The following is a 21559-nucleotide window of genomic DNA, read 5'->3' as shown; positions in this document are numbered from 1 at the left end:
TGGCTACCTACTCTAGTATTCTTGCCTGGAAAATTCCATGGACAGAGGAGCCTGGTAGGCTACAGTCCATGGGGTCACAAAGAGTTGAACAGGACCCAGTAACTAAACATGCAAGCATGTATCAGTTAGGGCGCTTCATGGAAACAAAATTCAGAGAGTGAGACAGAGAGTGGATTTTAAAGTATTGGTTCATGGGATTGTGGGACTGGTAAATCAGAAATCTACAGGCAGACTGGTAGGCTGGAAACTCTGTTACAGTCTTGAGGCAGAATTCCTTCTCTGGAACCCCTTAGATTTTGTTCTTGAGGACTTCAGTTGATTGAGTGATGCTAACCAGATTATCAAGGGTCATCCACTTTAAAGTTAACTGACTGTAGATGTTAATCACACCTACAGAAATAGCTTCACAGCAACATCTAGACTGGTGTTTGAGGCAACAACCAGGTACCAAGGCCTAATCAAGCCAACAAACAAAAATTAACCATCACACTTTCTAGGTCCCCTGTGTGCCCACATACGAGTCTCACTGACAGAATTCTGTCCGTCTCCTTCATGAAATATACCACAATTTGCCCTTAATCATTTTTCACCTTTCTTATTAATTATATACTTCTTACACCAAACTCTAGTGTTGAAAACAATTCTCATTTATTCATAAATATATATCCAATATTAGCAAAGTACCTGGCATATAGTGAGTATTCAGTAAATGATCAGTGCTTCATACATGTTTATGGAAAGTATTTACAACCGGGAGGAGCTTGAGATGAGAAGTTTTGACTCAATCTCCTAAAATTCTATGGGAGTTGGAATGTCATACATTAAGCATAATTCATTAGAATGTGCATAGTTAAGGAAATTACTGATTCTGTCTCATTTTCTTTTGAAATTCCTTTGTAGTTCTCTCAAGCTAAATTATTCAGCACAAATTTTAGAGGATATATAGTCTAACATACTCAACTCAAATGTATCATTGAAAAGACAAAAGTTTGGCAACGTTTTATTTTAATGAAGATTTGAATGCCTTCCAGGGTCACTGGAATAATTGCCATTGGGTTTATATTAATGAACATGTTGAAGTGGAATTGTTGAAAATGGAAAAAGATCTGACTTTATGGGGTAGGTTAACCACCAGCAACTTGCAGTGATGAATGGTGCCCTGGATTTGTTGTTAGTTTTAGTCATAAGACACCCAAAGTTGCATAGCAGGCTCTTTAAGGAACATGTCCTGAATCTGAAAAAATTATTTATTGAGCTCCCAGTGATCTATTTGTGTGAATTAACTAGTTCATCCAAAAAGATGAGAAGGAGTAATACTGTTAATGTTGATCCACAGAGCATCTTACCACCACCCTGTGCTTGGGTTCTGGGTCCTGAAGACCAGGTTTCTTGTGCAATAAATAGTATTCATAAACCCTTAGAGGAAGCAGCTCCTGAACTTGCAGCATATTCATTTTTGATACTGTGCTAAGTGAAGTAGCAAGCCTTGACACACTCAGAAGACATACTATTATTATTATTTAAAAAAATTTTTGATGCCTCAAGGGATATGTGAGTTTGAGGTCAGTAGACACATGACTCCCAGACTGAAAAACTTTGTCTCAGGAGGCTTAATTAAACTAACTTAAGAAATCTGTAGGATTCTCTAGAAAAATTCAGTAGAATATTTTATTGATTTTTGCAGAGTACTGATTGTTCCTCTAAACCAAATTCCCCCTCTATCCACATACACTGGTATCCAGCTAGAGATGACATTTCCTAGCTTCCCCTGGCAGTTTATGTGGCTACTGAGCCCATGGGGTGTAAATGGGAGTGACTCACAGACACACATATATACACACATATATCTCTTGTGTTATGTCTAACTTGGCACAATCACCTGCCCCTGTCTATGGCTCTTTCATCTTCTCTCAGGATAGTAACATGAAAATGACCTAGTTTGCACAATGCAGATGGGGCCAGTAGCCCAGCCAAGGGATGCAGGGTAATGTGCTGGAAGGAACCTGGATCCCTGAATGTCCTGATGGAAGAAAATTTCCCCATGAGCCTGGACCAGCCCTCCTGTGACTTGAGAGAAAAATAAAATTTGATCTTGCTTACAGGATTGTTGCAGGAAAAAAATCTAGAAGATTTTAGAAGTTCTTCTAGGAAATATTTGCTTTCTATGAGAGTTGCTCTTATGCAAGTTGTTCTTTAAAAGTACATGCATCTCTAGGTTGCATTTTATGTTTAAAACATTACAATTTATGTTACATCTTTTGATTTTCACAAAATCTCAGTCAGGATGTCATTAGGAGAAACACTATGACAGTTTCTCCAATAATTCAAAACACAGAGTAAAATCAAACAAAAATGAAGTGCACTATTTCCCAGTGTGTCCTTAGGTCAAAGTGCTGGCAAAGATATCTTAAGGAAGAGCTTCTAGACAGTACCATGATCCAGAAGAACAGTATGACGACAGTGGTGCTAATGATAATATTAACGATGGGAGTAATGACCATCAACCTGCTTTTGGATTGTCATCACGTGACAGGTTCTGTCTCCGTGTTTTACATCCATTATTTTTGCAAAACATCTGTGAGATGATGTTTCTCCAGGTTTGCAGATGACATGAGTGAAGCCCAGAGAGGTCCAGTATCTTGCCCTGTGACAACCAGAACTGGAGTCCAGTCACACTGCCATTTTACTCCAGAATACGTGCAGTTTCATGAAGAGATGAGTTACTGCTGCTGGACTGAGACTGCTGTCCTTAGAAAACTTTGCTTGCAAGGTTGACCAGCAGACTGGGATGCCATATGGTCATGCAGGTGAAAGACGGCAGCTGTGTGTGTGTGAAGCAACAACAGTGTGGAAGAGAAGGAAGGGGCAGGCATGAGGGATATGAAGACTGGACAATTGACTGAACTCGGAGATTAATTAGAGGCAGGAAGTTCTAAGGGAAGAGTTCAGAAAGATATTTGAGTTTCTAGGTGACCTGACCAATGGAGATAACATTTATTGAGAAAAGATAGGTTTAGGAGGCAAAGATAAGTTAAATATCATGCATATGTATTTCACTTAATGAAAGCAAAAACTATTTTTAAATTTAGGTATTTTATGGATGATACAGAATGAATTTTATCTGTGATTAAGGTCTAATACTTTAATTCCAAAAGCAATTACTGAGTGGTACCATGAGCCAGATGCCTGGAATGAGTGGAGAATATTGAGGTGCATGAAGCTCAGGACATAGTCTTTAGGAAGCTCATAGATTAAACAGAAATAAGAGTCTTAAGTCTACTTTTTATTTCTTTTTTTCTTGAGTTTTTATTTTTGTGTGTTTGTTTATTTACTTTCCTAGAGGGAGATGGGGAATGCTGGGTAGGGTTGTTATGGCCCTTCAAGGGTAAATCCCTCTTTGGAACAAGGATGGAATCTCGTGCAATCCTTAAACTGCTGCCTTCCCTATGGAGACTCCCAAACAAACAAAGAGGAGCCTGAAAGTTGGAAAGTCAACCCACTAGACTGAAGTGTCCCCAAACAGGGAATGCCTGGTCAACATGGATATAATGGTTACTTGAAAATAAAATTAAGTGTTCATGAATAATTATTTATTATCAGCTAAAAATAATTAATCTTTAGGATATATGTCAAAAGAATCTACCCCTTCTTCTGCCACACCCACATAAATACATGCCTATAAAAATTATCTAGAAGAATAAAGAAGAAAATTAAGAGTAGTTGCCCCAGCAAGGTGGAATTGGAGAGCTAATTGTAGATAGGACAGTTACATATTTCAATTTACACCATGTTTGCGTGGCATCTTATTAGGTTAAGATAGAAAAGTAACAAACCAGGAAGCATCCAATTGCCCAAGTATATATGTCACATAAATGCATATTTAATGCAATATACTTTGAGATGATATCACAGGTCTACCTTATGAATTTTAGTTACCCTAGTACTTAGAAGAATGAAAGGAAAATACTAAAGGACTTTAATCTCTATTTTTCACATTCTAAATGAAAGAGATTATGCAGAACATTTCTCGTCATCTTCTCATTTACATTGATATTAATGTCTGGAATTTTCAATTTAAAATTTGATACCCTGAGAGGTTAAACTATCTGCTTATGGTGAGGAATGACAGTTGAAAACTTTGAGCTCAGAAGAGCACATGGACCGTGCCAGATTTGGGAGTCAGAAGGGCAGCCATGTTTATCTGCTCAGACCTGTAGACAACCTTCTCCTCAGAAAGCCCTGCTTCTTGGAAGTCTAACAGAAAACTCTGCTAGGGCATAGGAAATAACATTTTCACTGTTCTTATACCTTGATTCTAAAGTACATGAGTAATACTTTGCACTTAAGGAAGAGTTTTATCTGACTCTTTCAAGAGCTGTACAAAACCAATTATTACCCACCTCCCTTCATGATTGGAAGGGAAGATCTTAATCTGTAATTTGCTGACGGGGAAACAGAAGCTGCCAGGGATGAAGTGATTTGCTGAAAGTCACACAGTCTATAAAAGCCTCGAGAATAACTCCGAGCAAGGGCTTGTGACAAAAGAGAAATTGCCTTATACAATTAGCAGCTTATTCTTCTACCCTAATCACCTGATTCCACTCTTTTCCAGGCCTGTACAAAACTCCCAGCTTTTCCCTCTCCACCATAACAGGGATTTAGAGCTTTTAATGTACATGTTCTTTGTAAAAAATGTAGATCTCTATTATAATTTCACCCTCAGTTCCCTTAATCTATTTTTAAAGTGCAGAAGTTTTCAAATCCTTCGAGGAGGGTGGGGATGCCCCATCAAAGAATTCTCCTTTCCTGCTGGTTCTTTTGCCTATTACATCAAATCTTTTGTAGAAATCAGGGGGAAAGGCTAGTGCTACTTTTGGAAAAATACATAAGATGTCTGGATTACAGGCATAATATTGAGGGTGGGATTAACCGTGCTTGAAAGTGACTTCAGACTGAATTTAGCCATTTTAACCCATAGCGGTTTCTCCTCCTCACAAACACCACTGTGGTGGACACCCTGCAAATGTGACTCCCTACAAATCAAGCCCTTTTTAATCCCCTTGCCTTGAGTTTTGGGATGTGCAAGGGTGATGGGAGATGTTAGGTCCACGATTATGTTACTTTAAATAAGACTCTGATTTAGTAGAATAGAGAGACTCTCTCTTACTGGCTTTGAAGAAGTTAGCTTTCATGTTATGAAAAAGTCTCTGTTAGGGCCATTGGTAAGGGACTACAGACAGCTGCTAGGACAGCGGTCCCTAACCTTTTGGGCATCAGGGATTGGTTTCATAGAAGACAATTTTTCCACAGACCAGGGTTCAGGGGGATGGTTTCAGGTTGATTCTCAAAAGAGGTGAGTAACCTAATCCCTTGCATGTGAAATTCATAGTAGGATTTGAGCTCCTATGGGAAAAATCTCAGGCGGTAATGTGAGTGAGTGATGGGGAGTGTCTGTAAATACAGATGAAACTTCACTCACCTGCCCACAACTCATCTCTGGCTGTTTAGTCCAGATCCTAACAGGCCATGGACTAGTACCATTCCATGGCCCAGGGTCATGGACCCCTGCCCTAGGAGATGAGTGGTCCCAGGTTGGCAGCTAGCACAAGAGTGAGGACCTCAGAAATATAATCACAAAGAAACGAACTCTGCCAATAATCATATGAGCTTAGATGAGGGCTCCTAAATCCAGAAAGAACTGTAGCTTTACCAATAATTGAATTATAGCCTTATGAGGTCCTAAGCAGAGGACCCAATTAAGTCATTTTTGGATTCTTGACCTTTGAAACTGTGAGATAATGAATGTGCATTTCTTTAAGTCACTAAGTATGTGGTAATTTATTATACACAATAGAAAACTAATATAGACATCTTGTACTTTTAGATATAAAGAATATTAACATAACATTTTTAGGGAAGAATGACATTTACAAGTGTTAAAGTGATACCTCAAAGATGTATTTGAATTTAAAGGATGCTTTGACCTATTAAAATTCAAAATAGTGAGAGAAAAGAAAGCAGGGAAAGACATGGAACAGGAAGTAGCCAGGTGTCCAAAACATATTAAGTCTAACTAGTTGCAAATATCTTTCATCCTGTGCCTTAAAAAAATGGGAAGAATATGCTGTAAATTATTAATTAATGAGAGGAAATGTCCAAAAGGCATAGCCATATGAAAAATTAATGCCCAGAACACCATTCATTATCACCTAGTGCTGACTGAAATTATGCTTGATTTTGAAAGAGAACAGCAAAGAAAGTTTATGAGTTATGTATATAGATTCTTGTATGACCTTCTAGGTCAGTTTTTTTTCAAATGCAACTTTCTGTTAGCAGTATATTAAAATGGGATTTTTTTAAAAATTAAGACTTTTAAAAAAAGATTAGTAAGCATCACCCGAGATTTAGCTGAATCAGACTCATCTGAGGTAAGGCCACTTGCACATACACCCCACACACCAAAGGCTTAAGATTCCAAGTAGTCAGTTTAACCATTAATATTTGACATTATTGGGCTCATCACAAAGAGGTAAATTCAGCGTGTGATAGAAGCAACTTTATGGCTACAATCTTACACATCTTGTTCAGTGGTTCTCAAACTTGGCTGCACATTATAATTACCTGGAGAGCTTTATAAATTCTGATGCTCAAGCTTCTTCTGGGAGCAATTATATCAGAATCACCAAGCATCGTACCAGTTATTTGTAGTTTTTAAAGTTCCCTAGACAATTGTAACATTAAATTGCTGATGTGTAGCTAATACCTTGCATCTTTCCACATACTTTTTAATATATAATTATGTAGCTCAAAACCCAAAACACCAGTGGGGGATATTTGGGTCAACCATGACTGCCCCACTTTGATAGAACATGAAACTGAAGTTAACTGTTTAGGGCCACACTGTAATAATTCTTTTTTGCTGAACTTGATGTTTACTATCTTAATTTATTTAAAAAAAAAATCAAAACAAGGCAAAGTCCATGTAATGAAGTTACATTATCCCAATTTGTAGAGACAAGGACAGAGAGACCACTGATTCAAAGGGATCTCCCTAAACAAATAAAATATGGACCTGAGTCTGAGGACACCAATGTTTCTGATGTTTGAACTGTACTTGTGATTCTCAATGTGTGGTCCCCAGACCAGCAGCATTAGCATTGCTTTGAAACATGAGAAAGGCAAATTCTCCACTCCAATCTCAGACCAACTAAATCATAATCTTTCGAGCTGGGGTCCAGCAATCTGTTTTAACAAATCCTTTATATGATTCCTAGGCACAGTAAAGGTTGAGAAACACTGTACTGTATTCTTCATTTCTGTCAGTAGCCTACTTTTGAAGACCCAGTTTAGCATGTGGTAAGAGAAATTAAAATGTGGGGATAAGATATGGTGAGGGGCTAAGGGATTCTCTCTCACTATCTTCCTTTACTCCCATTTCCCATTTATATTAACAATATATTTTGGAGAAATGCTATCAGATATATAGAACTGGGAAAAGATTGGCGGGGCACTAGTGACCTTTATTTTCAGGGATGTTCAACTACTTTCATATAAATACAACTGTTTTAAGATGTTGATGAATAGTTTATCCTTTCAATCAAAATATAAGAGTTTTAAAAGGTTTCATTAAAAATGAGTATCTTGGGTCTTTACCCTTCTATTCTACACACACTGAGGATGGGAGGCCAACCCCCCCACACCAGACTCCTCACCTGGACTGAGGATGGGAGGCACTGAATTGGCATCCTGCTGGTGAGAACAAGATTCTAAGAGAGAATGTGTGAGAGTGAGGGGTAGAGATAGGGACAGAGATGCAGACAGAGGGAGACATCTATCTCTAGGACCGACCAGGCAAAGCCCATTCCTCACCGTCTGATCCCAGTCTACGCTAGCTCCAGAGACCTAGGCTCTCATCACACTTGTTGCACCATGGTCTTCAGTCTGGCTCCCTGCCCATCCCACCATGAGTTCCTTGAAGACCCCTTTCCTCATGAAATGTTCCCGTGGGCACAAAGTCTGGAAAGCACTGGTCTGGGAGTCTGGTTCCCACAGGTGCTTAGAACATGTTTTCCATCTTATGAGTGATGATAAGGTTGAAGACAGAATGGTCTCAGGATAAGCTGAGACAATCTGCTGTGAAGACAGTACACAAAGGTGAAGTAGCTGCAGAAGGACATGTGATAAGACTGTATATTTCTGCCTCCCAACTCCACGTTGGAGAATGTTCTAATATAGAAAGAGCAGCTGATGGTTCAGGGGAGAGGAGTGAAAATTGCAGGAGCAAAGTCCCTGAGAAAGTATTAATAAAAGGCATGAGATCCTGAACAGACATGAGGGACTGAGTGATGTTAGGATCATGTATGCAGACGGGGTGGCAGAGAATGCCTGGTTAAAGACAGGTAGATTAGGCTTGGAAAGCTCTGAGACATCTAGCCTGATTACTTGTAGCTTCTTCATGAATTATTGCAGGGGGCTCATTAGAATGCAGGGAGTTTGTTAGTGATTGTGGAGGAGTAAGTAGTAGTGTAAGTAGGATGACAGTAAAAGTTGGAAGCAATGCTTTCATAGCCCTTCAGTTCAGTTCAGTTCAGTTCAGTCGTTCAGTCGTGTCTGACTCTTTGTGACCCCATGAACTGCAGCATGCCAGGCCTCCCTGTCCATCACCAACTCCTGGAGATTACCCAAACTCATGTCCATTGAGTCAGTGATGCCATTCAGCCATCTCATCCTCCATTGTCCCTTTCTCTTCCTGCCCCCAATCCCTCCCAGCATCAGGGTCTTTTCCAAAGAGTCAACTCTTCGCATGAGGTGGCCAAAGTATTGGAGTTTCAGCTTCAACATCAATCCTTCCAATGAACACCCAGGACTGATCTCCTTTAGGATGGACTGGTTGGATCTCCTTGCAGTCCAAAGGACTCTCAAGAGTTGTCTCCTACACCACAGTTCAAAAGCATCAATTCTTTGGTGCTCAGCTTTCTTCACAGTCCAACTCTCACATCCATACATGACCACTGGAAAAACCATAACCTTGACTAGACGGACTTTTATTGGCAAAGTAATGTCTCTGCTTTTTAATATGCTATCTATGTTGGTCATAACTTTCCTTCCAAGGAGTAAGCATCTTTTAATTTCATGGCTGCAACCACCATCTGCAATGATTTTGGAGCCTAAAAAGATAAAGTCTGACACTGTTTCCACTGTTCCCCTATCTTTTTCCCATGAAGTGATGGAACCAGAAGCCATGATCTTAGTTTTCTGAATGTTGAGCTTTAAGCCAACTTTTTCACTTTCCTCTTTCACTTTCATCAAGAGGCTCTTTAGTTCTTCTTCACTTTCTGCCATGAGTGGTGCCATCTGCATATCTGAGGTTATTGATATTTCTCCCGGCAATCTTGATTCCAGCTTGGGCTTCTTCCAGCCCAGGGTTTCTCATGATGTACTCTGCATGTAAGTTAAATAAGCAGGGTAACAATATACAGCCTTGATGTACTCCTTTTCCTATTTGGAACCAGTCTGTTGTTCCATGTCCAGTTCTAACTGTTGCTTCCTGACCTGCATATAGGTTTCTCAAGAGGCAGGTCAGGTGGTCTGGTATTCCCATCTCCTACAGAATTTTCCACAGTTTATTGTGATCCACACAGTCAAAGGCTTTGGCATAGTCAATAAAGCAGAAATAGATATTTTTCTGGAACTCTCTTGCTTTTTCGATGATCCAGGGGATGTTGGCAATTTGATCTCTGGTTCCTCTGTCTTTTCTAAGACCAGCTTGAACATCTGGAAGTTTTCAGTTCACATATTGCTGAAGCCTGGCTTGAAGAATTTCGAACATTACTTTACTAGTGTGTGAGATGAATGCAATTGTGTGGTAGTTTGAGCATTTTTTGGCATTGCCTTTCTTAGGGATTGGAATGAAAACTGGCCATTTCCAGTCCTGTGGCCACTGCTGAGTTTTCCAGATTTGCTGGCATATTGAGTGCAGCACTTTTACAGCATCATCTTTCAGGATCTGAAATAGCTCAACTGGAATTCCATCACCTCCACTAGCTTTGTTCATAGTGATGCTTTCTTAGGCCCACTTGACTTCACATTCCAGGATGTCTGGCTCTAGGTGAGTGATTGCATCATCGTGATTATCTAGGTTGTGAAGATCTTTTTTGTACAGTTCTTTTGTGTATTCTTGCCATCTCTTCTTAATATTTTCTGCTTCTGTTAGGTCCATACCATTTCTGTCCTTTATCGAACCCATTTTGCATGAAATGTTCCCTTGGTATCTCTAATTTTCTTGAAGAGATCTCTAGTCTTTCCCATTCTGTTGTTTTCCTCTATTTCTTTGCACTGATCAGTAAGGAAGGCTTTCTTATCTCTCCTTGCTATTCTTTGGAACTCTGCATTTAAATGGGAATATCTTTCCTTTTCTCCTTTGCTTTTCGCTTCTCTTCTTTTCACAGCTATTTGTAAGGCCTCTTCAGACAGCCATTTTGCTTTTTTGCATTTCTTTTCCATGTGGATGGTCTTGATCCCTGTCTCCTTGGACGTGGAGCAACCCCATGTCCAAGGAGCGGCGGCTGCATGGGCTCAGGAGAGCTGAGAGGAGCTACTCCACGTTCAAGGTCAGGAGGGAGTGCCGTAAGGAGACACCTCTCATCCAAGGTAAGGAGCAGCGGCCGCGCTTTGCTGGAGCAGCCGTGAAGTGATACCCCATGCCCAAGGTAAGAGAAACCCAAGTAAGATGGTAGGTGTTGCGAGAGGGCATCGGTGGGCAGACGGACTAAAACCATAATCACAGAAAACTAGCCAATCTGATTACAGGACCACAGTTGTGTCTAACTCAGTGAAACTAAGCCATGCCGTGTGGGGCCACCCAAGACAGTCGGGTCATGTGGAGAGGTCTGACAGAATGTGGTCCACTGGAGAAAGGAATGGCAAACCACTTCAGTATTCTTGCCTTGAGAACCCCATGAACAGTAGGAAAAGGCAAAATGATAGGATACTGAAAGAGAAACTCCCCAGGTTGGTAGGTGCCCAATATGCTACTGGAGATCAGTGGAGAAATAACTCCAGAAAGAATGAAGGGATGGAGCCAAAGCAAAAACAATACCCAGTTGTGGATGTGACTTGTGATAGAAGCAAAGTTCTATGCTGTAAAGAGCAATATTGCACAGGAACCTGGAATGTTAGGTCCATGAATCAAGGCAAATCGGAAGTGGTCAAACAGGAGATGGCAAGAGTGAATGTCAGCATTCTAGGAATCAATGAACTAAAATGGACTGGAATGGGTGAATTTAACTCAGATGACCATTATATCTACTACTGTGGGCAGGAATCCCTTAGAAGAAATGGAGTAGCCATGATGGTCAACAAAAGAGTCTGAAATGCAGTACTTAGATGCAATCTCAAAAACGACAGAATGATCTCTGTTCTTTTCCAAGGCAAATAACTCAATATCATGGTAATCTAAGCCTATGCCCCAACCAGTAATGCTGAAGAAGCTGAAGTTGAATGGTTCTATGAAGACCTACAAGACTTTTTAGAACTAACACCCCAAAAAGATGTCCTTTTCATTATAGGGCACTGGAGTGCAAAAGTAGAAAGTCAAGAAACACCTGGAGTAACAGGCAAATTTGGCCTTGGAGTACAGAATGAAGCAGGGCAAAGGCTAATAAAGTTTTGCCAAGAGAACGCACTGGTCATAGCAAACACCCTCTTCCAACAACACAAGAGAAGACTCTACACATGGACATCACCAGATGGTCAACACCGAAATCAGACTGATTATATTCTTTGCAGCCAAAGATGGAGAAGCTTCTATACAGTCAGCAAAAACAAGACCGGGAGCTGACTGTGGCTCAGATCATGAACTCCTTATTGCCAAATAGTGTGGATACATATCCCTTATTATGTATATGATTTGCAAATATTTTCTCCCATTCTATAGGTTGTCTTTTCAAAAAAAGAATGAGTATCTCAATTAGTGACATAGAAATGACTTTTTGATCTTAAGGACTTGAGATAATTGGTGTTCAGGAACCCAAGGGTGGTTAATTTCCTTTCTCTGATGCTAAACTGGTTCAGATTGCTGTCATTCTGTAAAATAAGAGTGTGCTGCTTTAAGGCCTCTCTTGCTGTATTTTAAACCACATTTGAGTTGTACACTGACTAAAAAAAATGAATGAAAATTAAAGGGCCACTCTTATTCATCAGAGACGTTAATTAGTAACATTTTGAGCAAACTATGAAGCCCATTCATTTAAAGAATTATATAAAATGTGCTTTGGGAGCATTCAGATCTTTTGAAAATTTATCTCATGGGGTGGGGTAAGGGAACAGAAAGATAATGAAGAGAGAAGAGAAAAATTAAAGACAGGAAGGAAGGGGAAGAAGTGAAAATAAGGAGACAAGAGTTGACATGGATAAGAGATAAAGGAACTAAAAGAGGATGGAGAGATTGGAAAAATGACGAAATAGAGAAGGGATCAGGAGGATAGGAAAAGGGGGATGAAAAGAGGTCAAGGAAAGAGAGGGAAGGGAAGCAAAGAGAAAGAAGACAGGCAGGCAAAGAAAAATATTAAATAAAGCAATGAAAACAATGCAGACTTCAGAGCCTGGGCAATTTTTCATGAAGTGCCACTTGTAGAGGACAGACTGCAGAGACGCTGGCTCCGAAGGTTGATGATGGCAGTAATCGTGATTCCAATTTGTAACAAATGGTATGGAAGGCAGCGGGACCCCAAATGGAGAGCCCTACACCGAAAGCAGTGAAGCGATAACACAGAGGTAGTGGAGGAACGCAAGGATGCTGAGAGGTTAGTTCTCTAGTTGACAACAATTTTGCGTTTGATGCATAATCCACTGTTGCAATGGGGAAAAAAAAAAGCTTATTTATCACAAGATCTTTCATCTGGAACAAGGAAGTTGGATGTTTACAGGAATGCCTTTGAAGTTTTATTCTGTGATGAGCTTTAACTTAGCATTTACTTTCATCCAAGACTTGGTCATTTTCACCTGTTTGCTGCTGTCAGTGGTCAGTGCAACTGACTCATAGTAACTTCTTCCTCTCTCTGGTGTAGCCTAGGCATAACTCATAATTCTTGAGCCTAGTTTTCAAAGCCCCTTTCTCTTTACGCCTGTTTATTTGTGTGTGTCATCTTGATAGATTATATATTACAGTGTATAATATAAGTCCTGCTTGTGTGGGGTAAGCACCTAGTTCCATTGTATCATCTTCCTCATCACCCTAGTCCATCCCCACAAAGGCTGTCAGAAGAACTGCATTTCAGAGAAGCAATGGAAGGAAACATTTAGGAAGTGCAGGCAGGGAGAGTGGTGAGGAGCCCAAATGGGATAGAGAAAGAGCCTATGGATTCAGAGAGAAAAATGGTGGGAAGTTGCATGCAATATGCATGTTGGATCCTTACAAAAATATTCTGAAAAGGCAACTAGTGCCACAAATTCTCTAGGTAAATTTTTGTTTGGATACCATAGAAGAGGCAGGGTTTTTCATCTGCATGAAGTTGGACAGAAAGAGCATTGAGATGGACAGATTTAAAGAGACTGGCATCATCAGAAATCTTTGGCCACTACAGATTCCTACAAACCATGGAATGGGGACTGTAAGGGAGAAGATTTGAGGAGGAATCAAAGCAATTTCATCTAGTTCCCAAGGGGCACTTGTAGCATATGTAACTATGGTTTACATATGTGTAAGAACGGTATACTTGTTGGGCTGCGTATGCCATTAAATATAAGACCATTTACTACTTTGAAGGATGAATTACTTTCAAATAACTTCTTGACAGCAAGTGTTCTCTCCCTATTCAGATTGGCAGCTCCTTGAGGAAAAATATCTCCTAAGGCTTTCAAATAACCAGCAGTATTTAGCTTAATGCTAAGCACATAGCAAGGCATCCCTAAGACTGTGTGCTTGGCAGGTTGCCCAGTCCACTTCTTGACTCTCACCCTCGCCCTTTGGCGTCCAAGGACAATCACAGTTCTTGAAGATGCTCCACTCAGGAGGGAGCATGATAGGTCTACCTGGATCACAGGGGACCAGAAACAGGGACCTACAGACAACTGTGGTCCAAGCCACGGGTAACATGGTCTTTCACAAACTACCAAACTTATCATGACTTTTCTCCAATGCCAGGAACAGAGTTCTTTGATGGACCCCCCATCTACACACAACTAAACTTATAGATGTTAGAGCTTATTGAAATGATGGCAATATAACTGAAAAGGAAAAAGAAAAGCCCAACTAGGAATTGAATTGAGTAAACTTTTCTTCTGTACTCATCCTTGTTTGATTGTATGAGCGATAGTGTACCAAAGTGAATCAAAGTCCAAATGGATATCGACAATTTTCATATGTAGAAAAGATTGATAAGAAGGGTACATATGCTGGAAGAATATCACAGAACTGCACATTTTCCACTTTCCCCTCTCATTTCTCAATGATCCTTTGAGAATTGTGTGAAAGTAAAGTCAGAAAGAAAGTTCTTACATTCTTAAATCCTCTGTAAAGAATCTGGAGCTCCTTCTTGGTAAACTTGCTCTGGGCTTCCAGAAGCTCGAGAGCCTCGGGCCGATGCCTGACGGTGGCCATTTCCAGTTCATCTTCCACGCTATCTGTGGAGGAAAACCAAAGTCTTAAGAACAGTCACTGCTCACCAATGGGTATTCACAACAAACAGGAAAATGGAATGAAATGCTTACTGGATGTTGTGACACTTCCACAGAAAGGATTCTCACACTGCCAATAAACATCTTTATATTTCCCAGGATATACAGTATTAAGCTAATCCTACAGAATAGTTTTTCAAACTTTCTAGTCATTAAACATCACAATATGAACATTTTTACAATATAGATTGAAAAGTGTAAAAACTATGAACAATCTTAAAACCTCAAAACACATTGAGGTTTTTAAGACACATATGTATATATATATATACATAGACTTATGTATAGATACATATATACACGCTCTTGTGACCCCATTAGCTGTAGCCCACCAGGTTCCTCTGTCTGTGGGATTTCACTGGAGTGGGTTGTCGTTTCCTTTTCTAGAGGATCGTCCCTTGAACCTGGATCTCCTACATTGCAGGCAGATTTTTTGCTAACTTAGCCACCAGGAAAGCCCTATATATACTAAGTACTAGTGATAAAAATGGGATTTTGTTTAACAGTCAGGACCACACTTGTATCATGCAGCAATGAGGCAGGACTCCACTAATACACTCTGAAGATTCCATTAAAATCAAGCATCTTGCCAGGGGCTACAAATAGGTCAATCAGATTAGGTGCTTAAGTGAGTAAAGGACTCCACTGCGGGTTTGACTGGCACAAACCCAGCATTCACATGGGATGGACTGGAACCAAGAGGAGCTTCTGCCTATACCCCACTGTGCGGCCAAGGGAATCCATACTTATGGATAAATGCTAAAATATTGTACTTTGCTTTGAGAATTATATATAATTTCCCAAAGATTCTCTACACAAAAAAAGAATTTTATGTCCATGTAAACTTGGGAGATTCTGTAAAGTTTAATGCCATTTCAGAGCAAAACACTGGAGAATTTTCAACAAAGAGTTCTATTTAGCTTCCATTTAACCCATTGACCTCAAAGGGTATTTGTCCACTGAACCCCTTCTCTCCACGAGGAAGCTCTGCTAAAATCTTCATATGGAATTAATGAATAACTGAATCAAGAAACAAATGATGTTGCCACTACAGTTTGCATTCCTCTGGAGCCCTTTGAACCTTAGCTGCCTTCTGGAAAATTATGTCTCAAACTGAGGTTAGTGGACCGTTGGTGGATCTTGAATGTCTTGTTTGGAATCACAATGTTCTTTTTGCATTTTTCTGAGAAACATAGCCTGGGAAAAACTAGAGGAAATTTTAATTAGATTTTCTGAGTAGTCTCTCAATCATAGCATAACCTCCTCTGGATCCAATGACCCTTCCATTGGAAAGAAACAAAACAGAACATTAACTTCTCAACCTTTGCAATCACATAGCAAGCTGAACCACACGATCAACCTGGTTTCTCCCTCCAGCTGATGCAGATTTACAGATGCTGAGACTGAGGCAAAAGACCCAGAGGGTCAGTGTAAGTGAGCTAAGTGTGATGATGAGCATCACACGCAGTATTCAAAGCATCACACTTGAAGAATCTGCCTGCGGACTCTCGTTTACTTAGCTGACTGGTACCACACTTCTTAATGACTCCTAATTGCCAAAGGGCTGTTTTTATTTCTAGAAGGCTGACAAGCTCTAAAAACATACCTGAAATCATCAGCAATCCCCAGCATGATAAGTTACGGCCGCAGCACCACCTAACCTAATCAAGACTCAGATTCCTGGAGGCAAACTCTGCAGAGAGCACAACAGGACTCCAAAAAAGACTGGGAAATTCACAGTGTGACTCAGCCACTGTTTAAAAGCGTGTGCTTTGGTTGTTTTTTTAAAATTCACTGTGCTGTGCTTAGTCGCTCAGTCATGTCCAACTTTTGTGACCCCATGGACTGTAGCCTGCCAGGCTCCTCTGTCCCTGGGGATTCTCCAGGCAAGAATACTAGAGTGGGTTGCCATGACCTCCTCCAGGGGACCTTCCCAACCCAGGGATCGAACCCAGGTCTCCTGCAATGCAGGCAGATTCTTTACCAGTTGAGAAACCAGGGAAGCCCTTTTAATACAAAGAATTCATTAAGTACCAAGAGATGGGCTAGGCGTTCTGCTGATATAATTCTAATCCTCATGATAACTCCACAGTGAGGTAGAATTGTCCATTTTTTACATAGTCAGATACTGAGTCTCATAGAAGTGAAGAAATGTGTGTCCCAGTGTCACATAGAAGAAAAGACAGGGGTTGAATTTATACCCAAGTCTTCGATGCCAAACCTTTTTTTTCCAAACTCTCTCAATACCAAGAGAAATACCATTGATTAAAATTAGCATTTTTTTCTCCTCTCCTTTCCTGCACTGTCAACTGAGAAGTGAACTAAATCCACCAGGTCCATTTCCCCCTCCTGTTCTCTTTTCGTTGTTGTTCATCCATAGGTTGTGCCTAACTCTGCGACCCCGTAGACTGCAGCACACCAGGCTTCTCTTTTTAATCTACTGCAATATGACTTTCTGCTCTTGTTATGGGTTAAATTATGACCCCTCCAATATGACTGAATTTGGAAGTATGACCTTTAAGAACATAATTAAAGTTCAAAGATGCCACAAGGGTGGGGCTCTAATGCACTATGAACTGTTTCTTTACAAGAAGAGAGAAAGATAGCAGGGATACACAGGCACAGAGGAAAGGCCATGTGAGGACTTGACCAGAAGGCAGCCATCTACAAACCAAGGAGGGAGGCCTCAGGAGAAACCAGCCTGTTGGCACCTTGATTTTGGACTTCCAGCCTCCAGAATTGTGAGAAGATAATTTCTGTTGTTTAAACCACTCAGTCCAAGGCATTTTGTTATGGCAGCTGGAGCTAATACCTGCACTTAAGTCACTTGTTCAATTTCAGACTGTCTCTAGCACGCTAACATCCAATTTTTTAAACATTCTGATGAGATTATTAATAAGAACCTCCATCCTCCAGAGAGCTTTTGCTCTAAGCCTGGCATATTTTCTGTCATTTGAATACCAACAAAAATCATGTGAGACATAGATCATTGTCTTTATTTTACATGGAATAGAAAGGGACTCACAGAGATTCGAACCTGATGTGAAGAGCTGACTCATTGGAAAAGACCCTGATGCTGAGAAAGGTTGAAGGCAAAACGAGAAAAGGGCAGCAGATGATGAGATGGTGGGGTGGCATCACTGATTCAATGGACGTGAACTGGGGTGAACTCTAGGAGATGGTGAGGGACAGGGGAGGCCTAGCATGCTGCAGTCAAAGAGTTGGACACGACTGAGCGACTGAACGATAGCACTGATTAACTAACTTACTCAAGATCACATAGCTACTTAGTGACAGAGCTGGGATTTGATCTCTGACTTTTTAATGTCAAAAGATCATGAGCTTAGTGACATGTGTTTTAAGAGATAGCACCAGTTATATATCTTAGTTAAAAATCTTGGAGACGAAGTATTTTAAATCAGAAACCAAGCAGCCAGGGAACCCCAGTGCTCTGGGAAAACACGCCTGGGTGGTTGAGGAGATCACTGAGGTGGTGGTTGATACCTTGCTGATTAGAAACATGTAGAATAAGGTTTGGAAGTGATGGGATCGCAGAGCTGGAAAGAACACAGAATGTTGTTTGCTTTCCTGTATTTTGTTGTTGTTGTTCTGTTGCTAAGTCAAGTTGGACTCTGCCACCCCATGGACTAGCCCACCAAGCTCTGGTGGGCTGTCTTCCACTATCTTCCTCTGTCTTCCACTATCTCCTGGAGTTTGATCAAACTGATGTCTGTCGAGCCAATGATGCTATCCCATATTTTACCACTGAGAAATCTGGGTTCAGATAGGCTGCGTGGTTTATTTGGGCATAAAACCAGAAGCAGGTAGCACTCTGGTCCCCTCAATCATCTCGAGGCTTCTGCCAAGGCGTTACTATGCACGAGCCTTGCTGTCAGAGTAGCATTGCTTATTCAATGGTGTTTTGCATCCTGACAAATTGAATACAACTAGTGTTTTAACTCATGTGTCTTCTAACAGATCTGTTTTTAATCAGATGACAGATTCCCAAACCCAGATACCCTTGAGTTTCTCTGTCTCTTTTTACTTTTTGTTCCTTAGACTTTAGTCTCTTAGGGCCAAGGATGTCCTATGTCTGAGGCAACTGTCCCCTTAGGCCATCACACAGTTAGGCCAGAAATTGGAATTCAGATCACCCGGAAACAATAGTGAGTGTATTCATTTTTGTGTCCGACTGTTTGTGACCCCATGACTGTAGCCCCCCAGGTTCCTCTCTCCATGGAATTCTCCAGGCAAGAATACTAGAGTGGGTAGCCACTTACTTCTCCAGGGAATCTTGCCTACCCAGGGGTCAAACCCAAGTCCGCATTGCAGGCAGATTCTTTTCCTTCTTAGCCACCAGGGAAGCCCCCAGAAACAATAGCATGAATTTTAAAAATAGGTCTCTTTCTCTTATGTCTCACAGCTTCTCTTAAACTACAGTAGAAGCTTATTACAGCCTGATTCATAATTATACAAATTTGACTCTATCCAAAGTTGAACCATATTCCCAGAAACTAGCTATAGAACATCTTGCTTTACAAACAGATCTGAGTGTGAAGCCTGCCTTCCTCGGACACACATTTATAAACAAAGCTCATAATGCTGAAATAAAACTTTTTTATTAAGAATAATGTCACTTCTTCCAAGAAGTTGGTTCAGAGATGAGCCCTTGGCTTATTGTAGCAGGGTACATTGTGAGACTGTTGGCATGTTCTTCCACCTGAGACCTGCCAGCCTACTGAATAGCCCAACAGCATCTAATTTGGCAGACTAAAAATGCTCCATTTAAAATGATGTGAGATCAATGAATAACTACTTGAAGCATCCTAATCATAGTGGGTCTATCAATAGAAGGTCCATTTCTCAATATAGCATGACCCTTCTCTAAAAACTGTATCCATTTTTATCATGAAAAATCATAAATACTAAAGCTTTAAAATTCTATCTGAGCTGAAATTGATTTGTCTAGCAAAAAATTCAACTGACTTGATTTATATTGCTTTATCTCATTTATAAAAATATCTTCTGAGTCTTAGCACCTAGTGTTTGTCCTTTATTAAATTAGCTTAAAAGCGATCTGATTTGTATGGCAATAACATCACGATGAGGATGATTACCTTCTAAAATTACATTATTATTAACTATTTTGAAGCTTCATCCAGTGACATATGGGAAGAGGATTTAACTAATTTTGCTCCAGGTTTTAGCTTTCTACTAAGAGGTGCTGGAAGATTCTTTACTACAGCACTGGAAACTGATCCTGAGAACTTCCAGAATAAGAGGGAGATGTTTAGTGTTCAAGTCTGACACGTGTGTGTGCATGCTTAGTCGCTTCAGCTGTATCCGACTCTTTGTGACCCACTGGACTGTCAGCCCGCCAGGGTCTTGTGTCCATGGGATTCTCCAAGCAAGAATACTGCAGTGGATTGCCATGCGCTCCTCCAGGAGATCTTCCCCACACAGCGATCGAACCCATGTCTCCTGAGTCTCCTGCAGTGCAGGTGGATTCTCTACTGCTGGGCCACCGGGGAAGCCCATTCAAGTCTGACTCATTGGGATAAAGATAAAGCTGCCTGGGAGGAGCTTTCCAAAGCTGATCTTCATGACACCTATGTAATTTCTTTCTTCCCTCTCTCCTTTAAAAACCTGTCCAAGCATAGATAAGATGCCATATACTCAGCACTCCGTTTTGTTCCTTAGTTCCACGACTCCCAGTGCTCAAAGTGGTTGGAATTCTAATCATTTGAGGAAACTTACTTTTGGGGGTTCAGAGAAGGCAATGGCAACCCACTCCAGTACTCGTGCCTGGAGAATCCCAGGGACGGAGGAGCCTGGTGGGCTGCCATCTATGGGGTAGCACAGAGTCAGACACGACTGAAGTGATTTAGCAGCAGCAGTTTCAGGGGTTATGGAATTGGTTGAGGTTTGCACAGCAGGTGATAGCAGGTGAGCTGGGATGACACTTACCCACCTTCTTTCATGTTTTATCATTTGACTTCTCTGGATGGAAAGTTCAAACCTGGGTCAGGCCCTAAAGCCCCTTTTTACATTTTGCCAACTTTAAATGCTTAATCTCAGGAAGTAAAGGCTTTGGAGCCCTCTGGACTCTCCCTGTCTTCACAACCATTCAGCACCCACCTACTGGGAGCTATTTTCTGGTGCACAAGGAGAGTGTAAGAGCAATTATCTCGAAGTTAATCATGCACAGCCCACAACAGAAAGCAAGCTATCCATCTGAAGCGGGGGGGTGGGGGGGTGGTCATAGCACTTCCCAGAGCACCCTGAACAATTAGTACCCCCATATTTTTGTTAGTTGGACATGCATTACTTCAACTCTGACCCTAAAAGCATGTAGGGACACAAAAAGCCCTTTATAATGAACACTTTATCCTATTCATTATTCATGTGTCACATGGAAAATGAAAAGTATCTTGAAAACGGCCAATTATGTTGAATGTCCTCTGTTAGAGGTGGTTGTCGGCAATAACATTGCAGTTTCCATTCCAGGAGAACTTGAATTGCCTTGCAATTTCATGATTGAATTCAATCACTTACAAAACATAACTACTCAGAGGAAAATTGCTGGAGCTATTTCTCACAGCACTTATGAATGGATTGTCTCTGCCTTATTTATAAACATAAATAACTCTTCAAACAAGCTTAGATTTTAAAATATAATCACCTAATTGGAATACTTGTTATTAGCATGAACCATAATGTTACTGCAGTCAGTCATAAATAGCCCCTTATGATAGGAGCTATTGTTCCATAGGTGGTAAGGTCTGTTGTTTTTTATTTTTTGGTAAATGAGGGAAATAAATATTGCCAGTCATTATACACAGAGGGAAAAAAAAAAGAAATCTGCAATAGAAATCCCGAGGAA

The 21559-nt window shown here is 40.6% G+C and overlaps 1 protein-coding gene across 5 annotated transcripts in view; it reads right to left on the bottom strand.

The window, feature by feature from the left end:
• KCNIP4 (potassium voltage-gated channel interacting protein 4) overlaps nucleotides 1–21559 on the bottom strand; it is a 1244828-nt gene that overhangs the window by 88221 nt on the left and 1135048 nt on the right. For all 5 annotated transcript variants that reach the window (XM_070452097.1, XM_070452100.1, XM_070452099.1 and 2 more), the window contains exon 2: nucleotides 14498–14622. In XM_070452097.1, coding sequence (XP_070308198.1) covers nucleotides 14498–14622 — 125 coding nt within the window. The remainder of the gene's footprint in view (nucleotides 1–14497; nucleotides 14623–21559) is intronic.

Source organism: Odocoileus virginianus, chromosome 21, assembly GCF_023699985.2.
Source record: "Odocoileus virginianus isolate 20LAN1187 ecotype Illinois chromosome 21, Ovbor_1.2, whole genome shotgun sequence".
NCBI lineage: Eukaryota > Metazoa > Chordata > Mammalia > Artiodactyla > Cervidae > Odocoileus > Odocoileus virginianus.
Note: the sequence above shows the minus strand (reverse complement) of the source record. Positions and strands in the feature narration are given on the sequence as shown.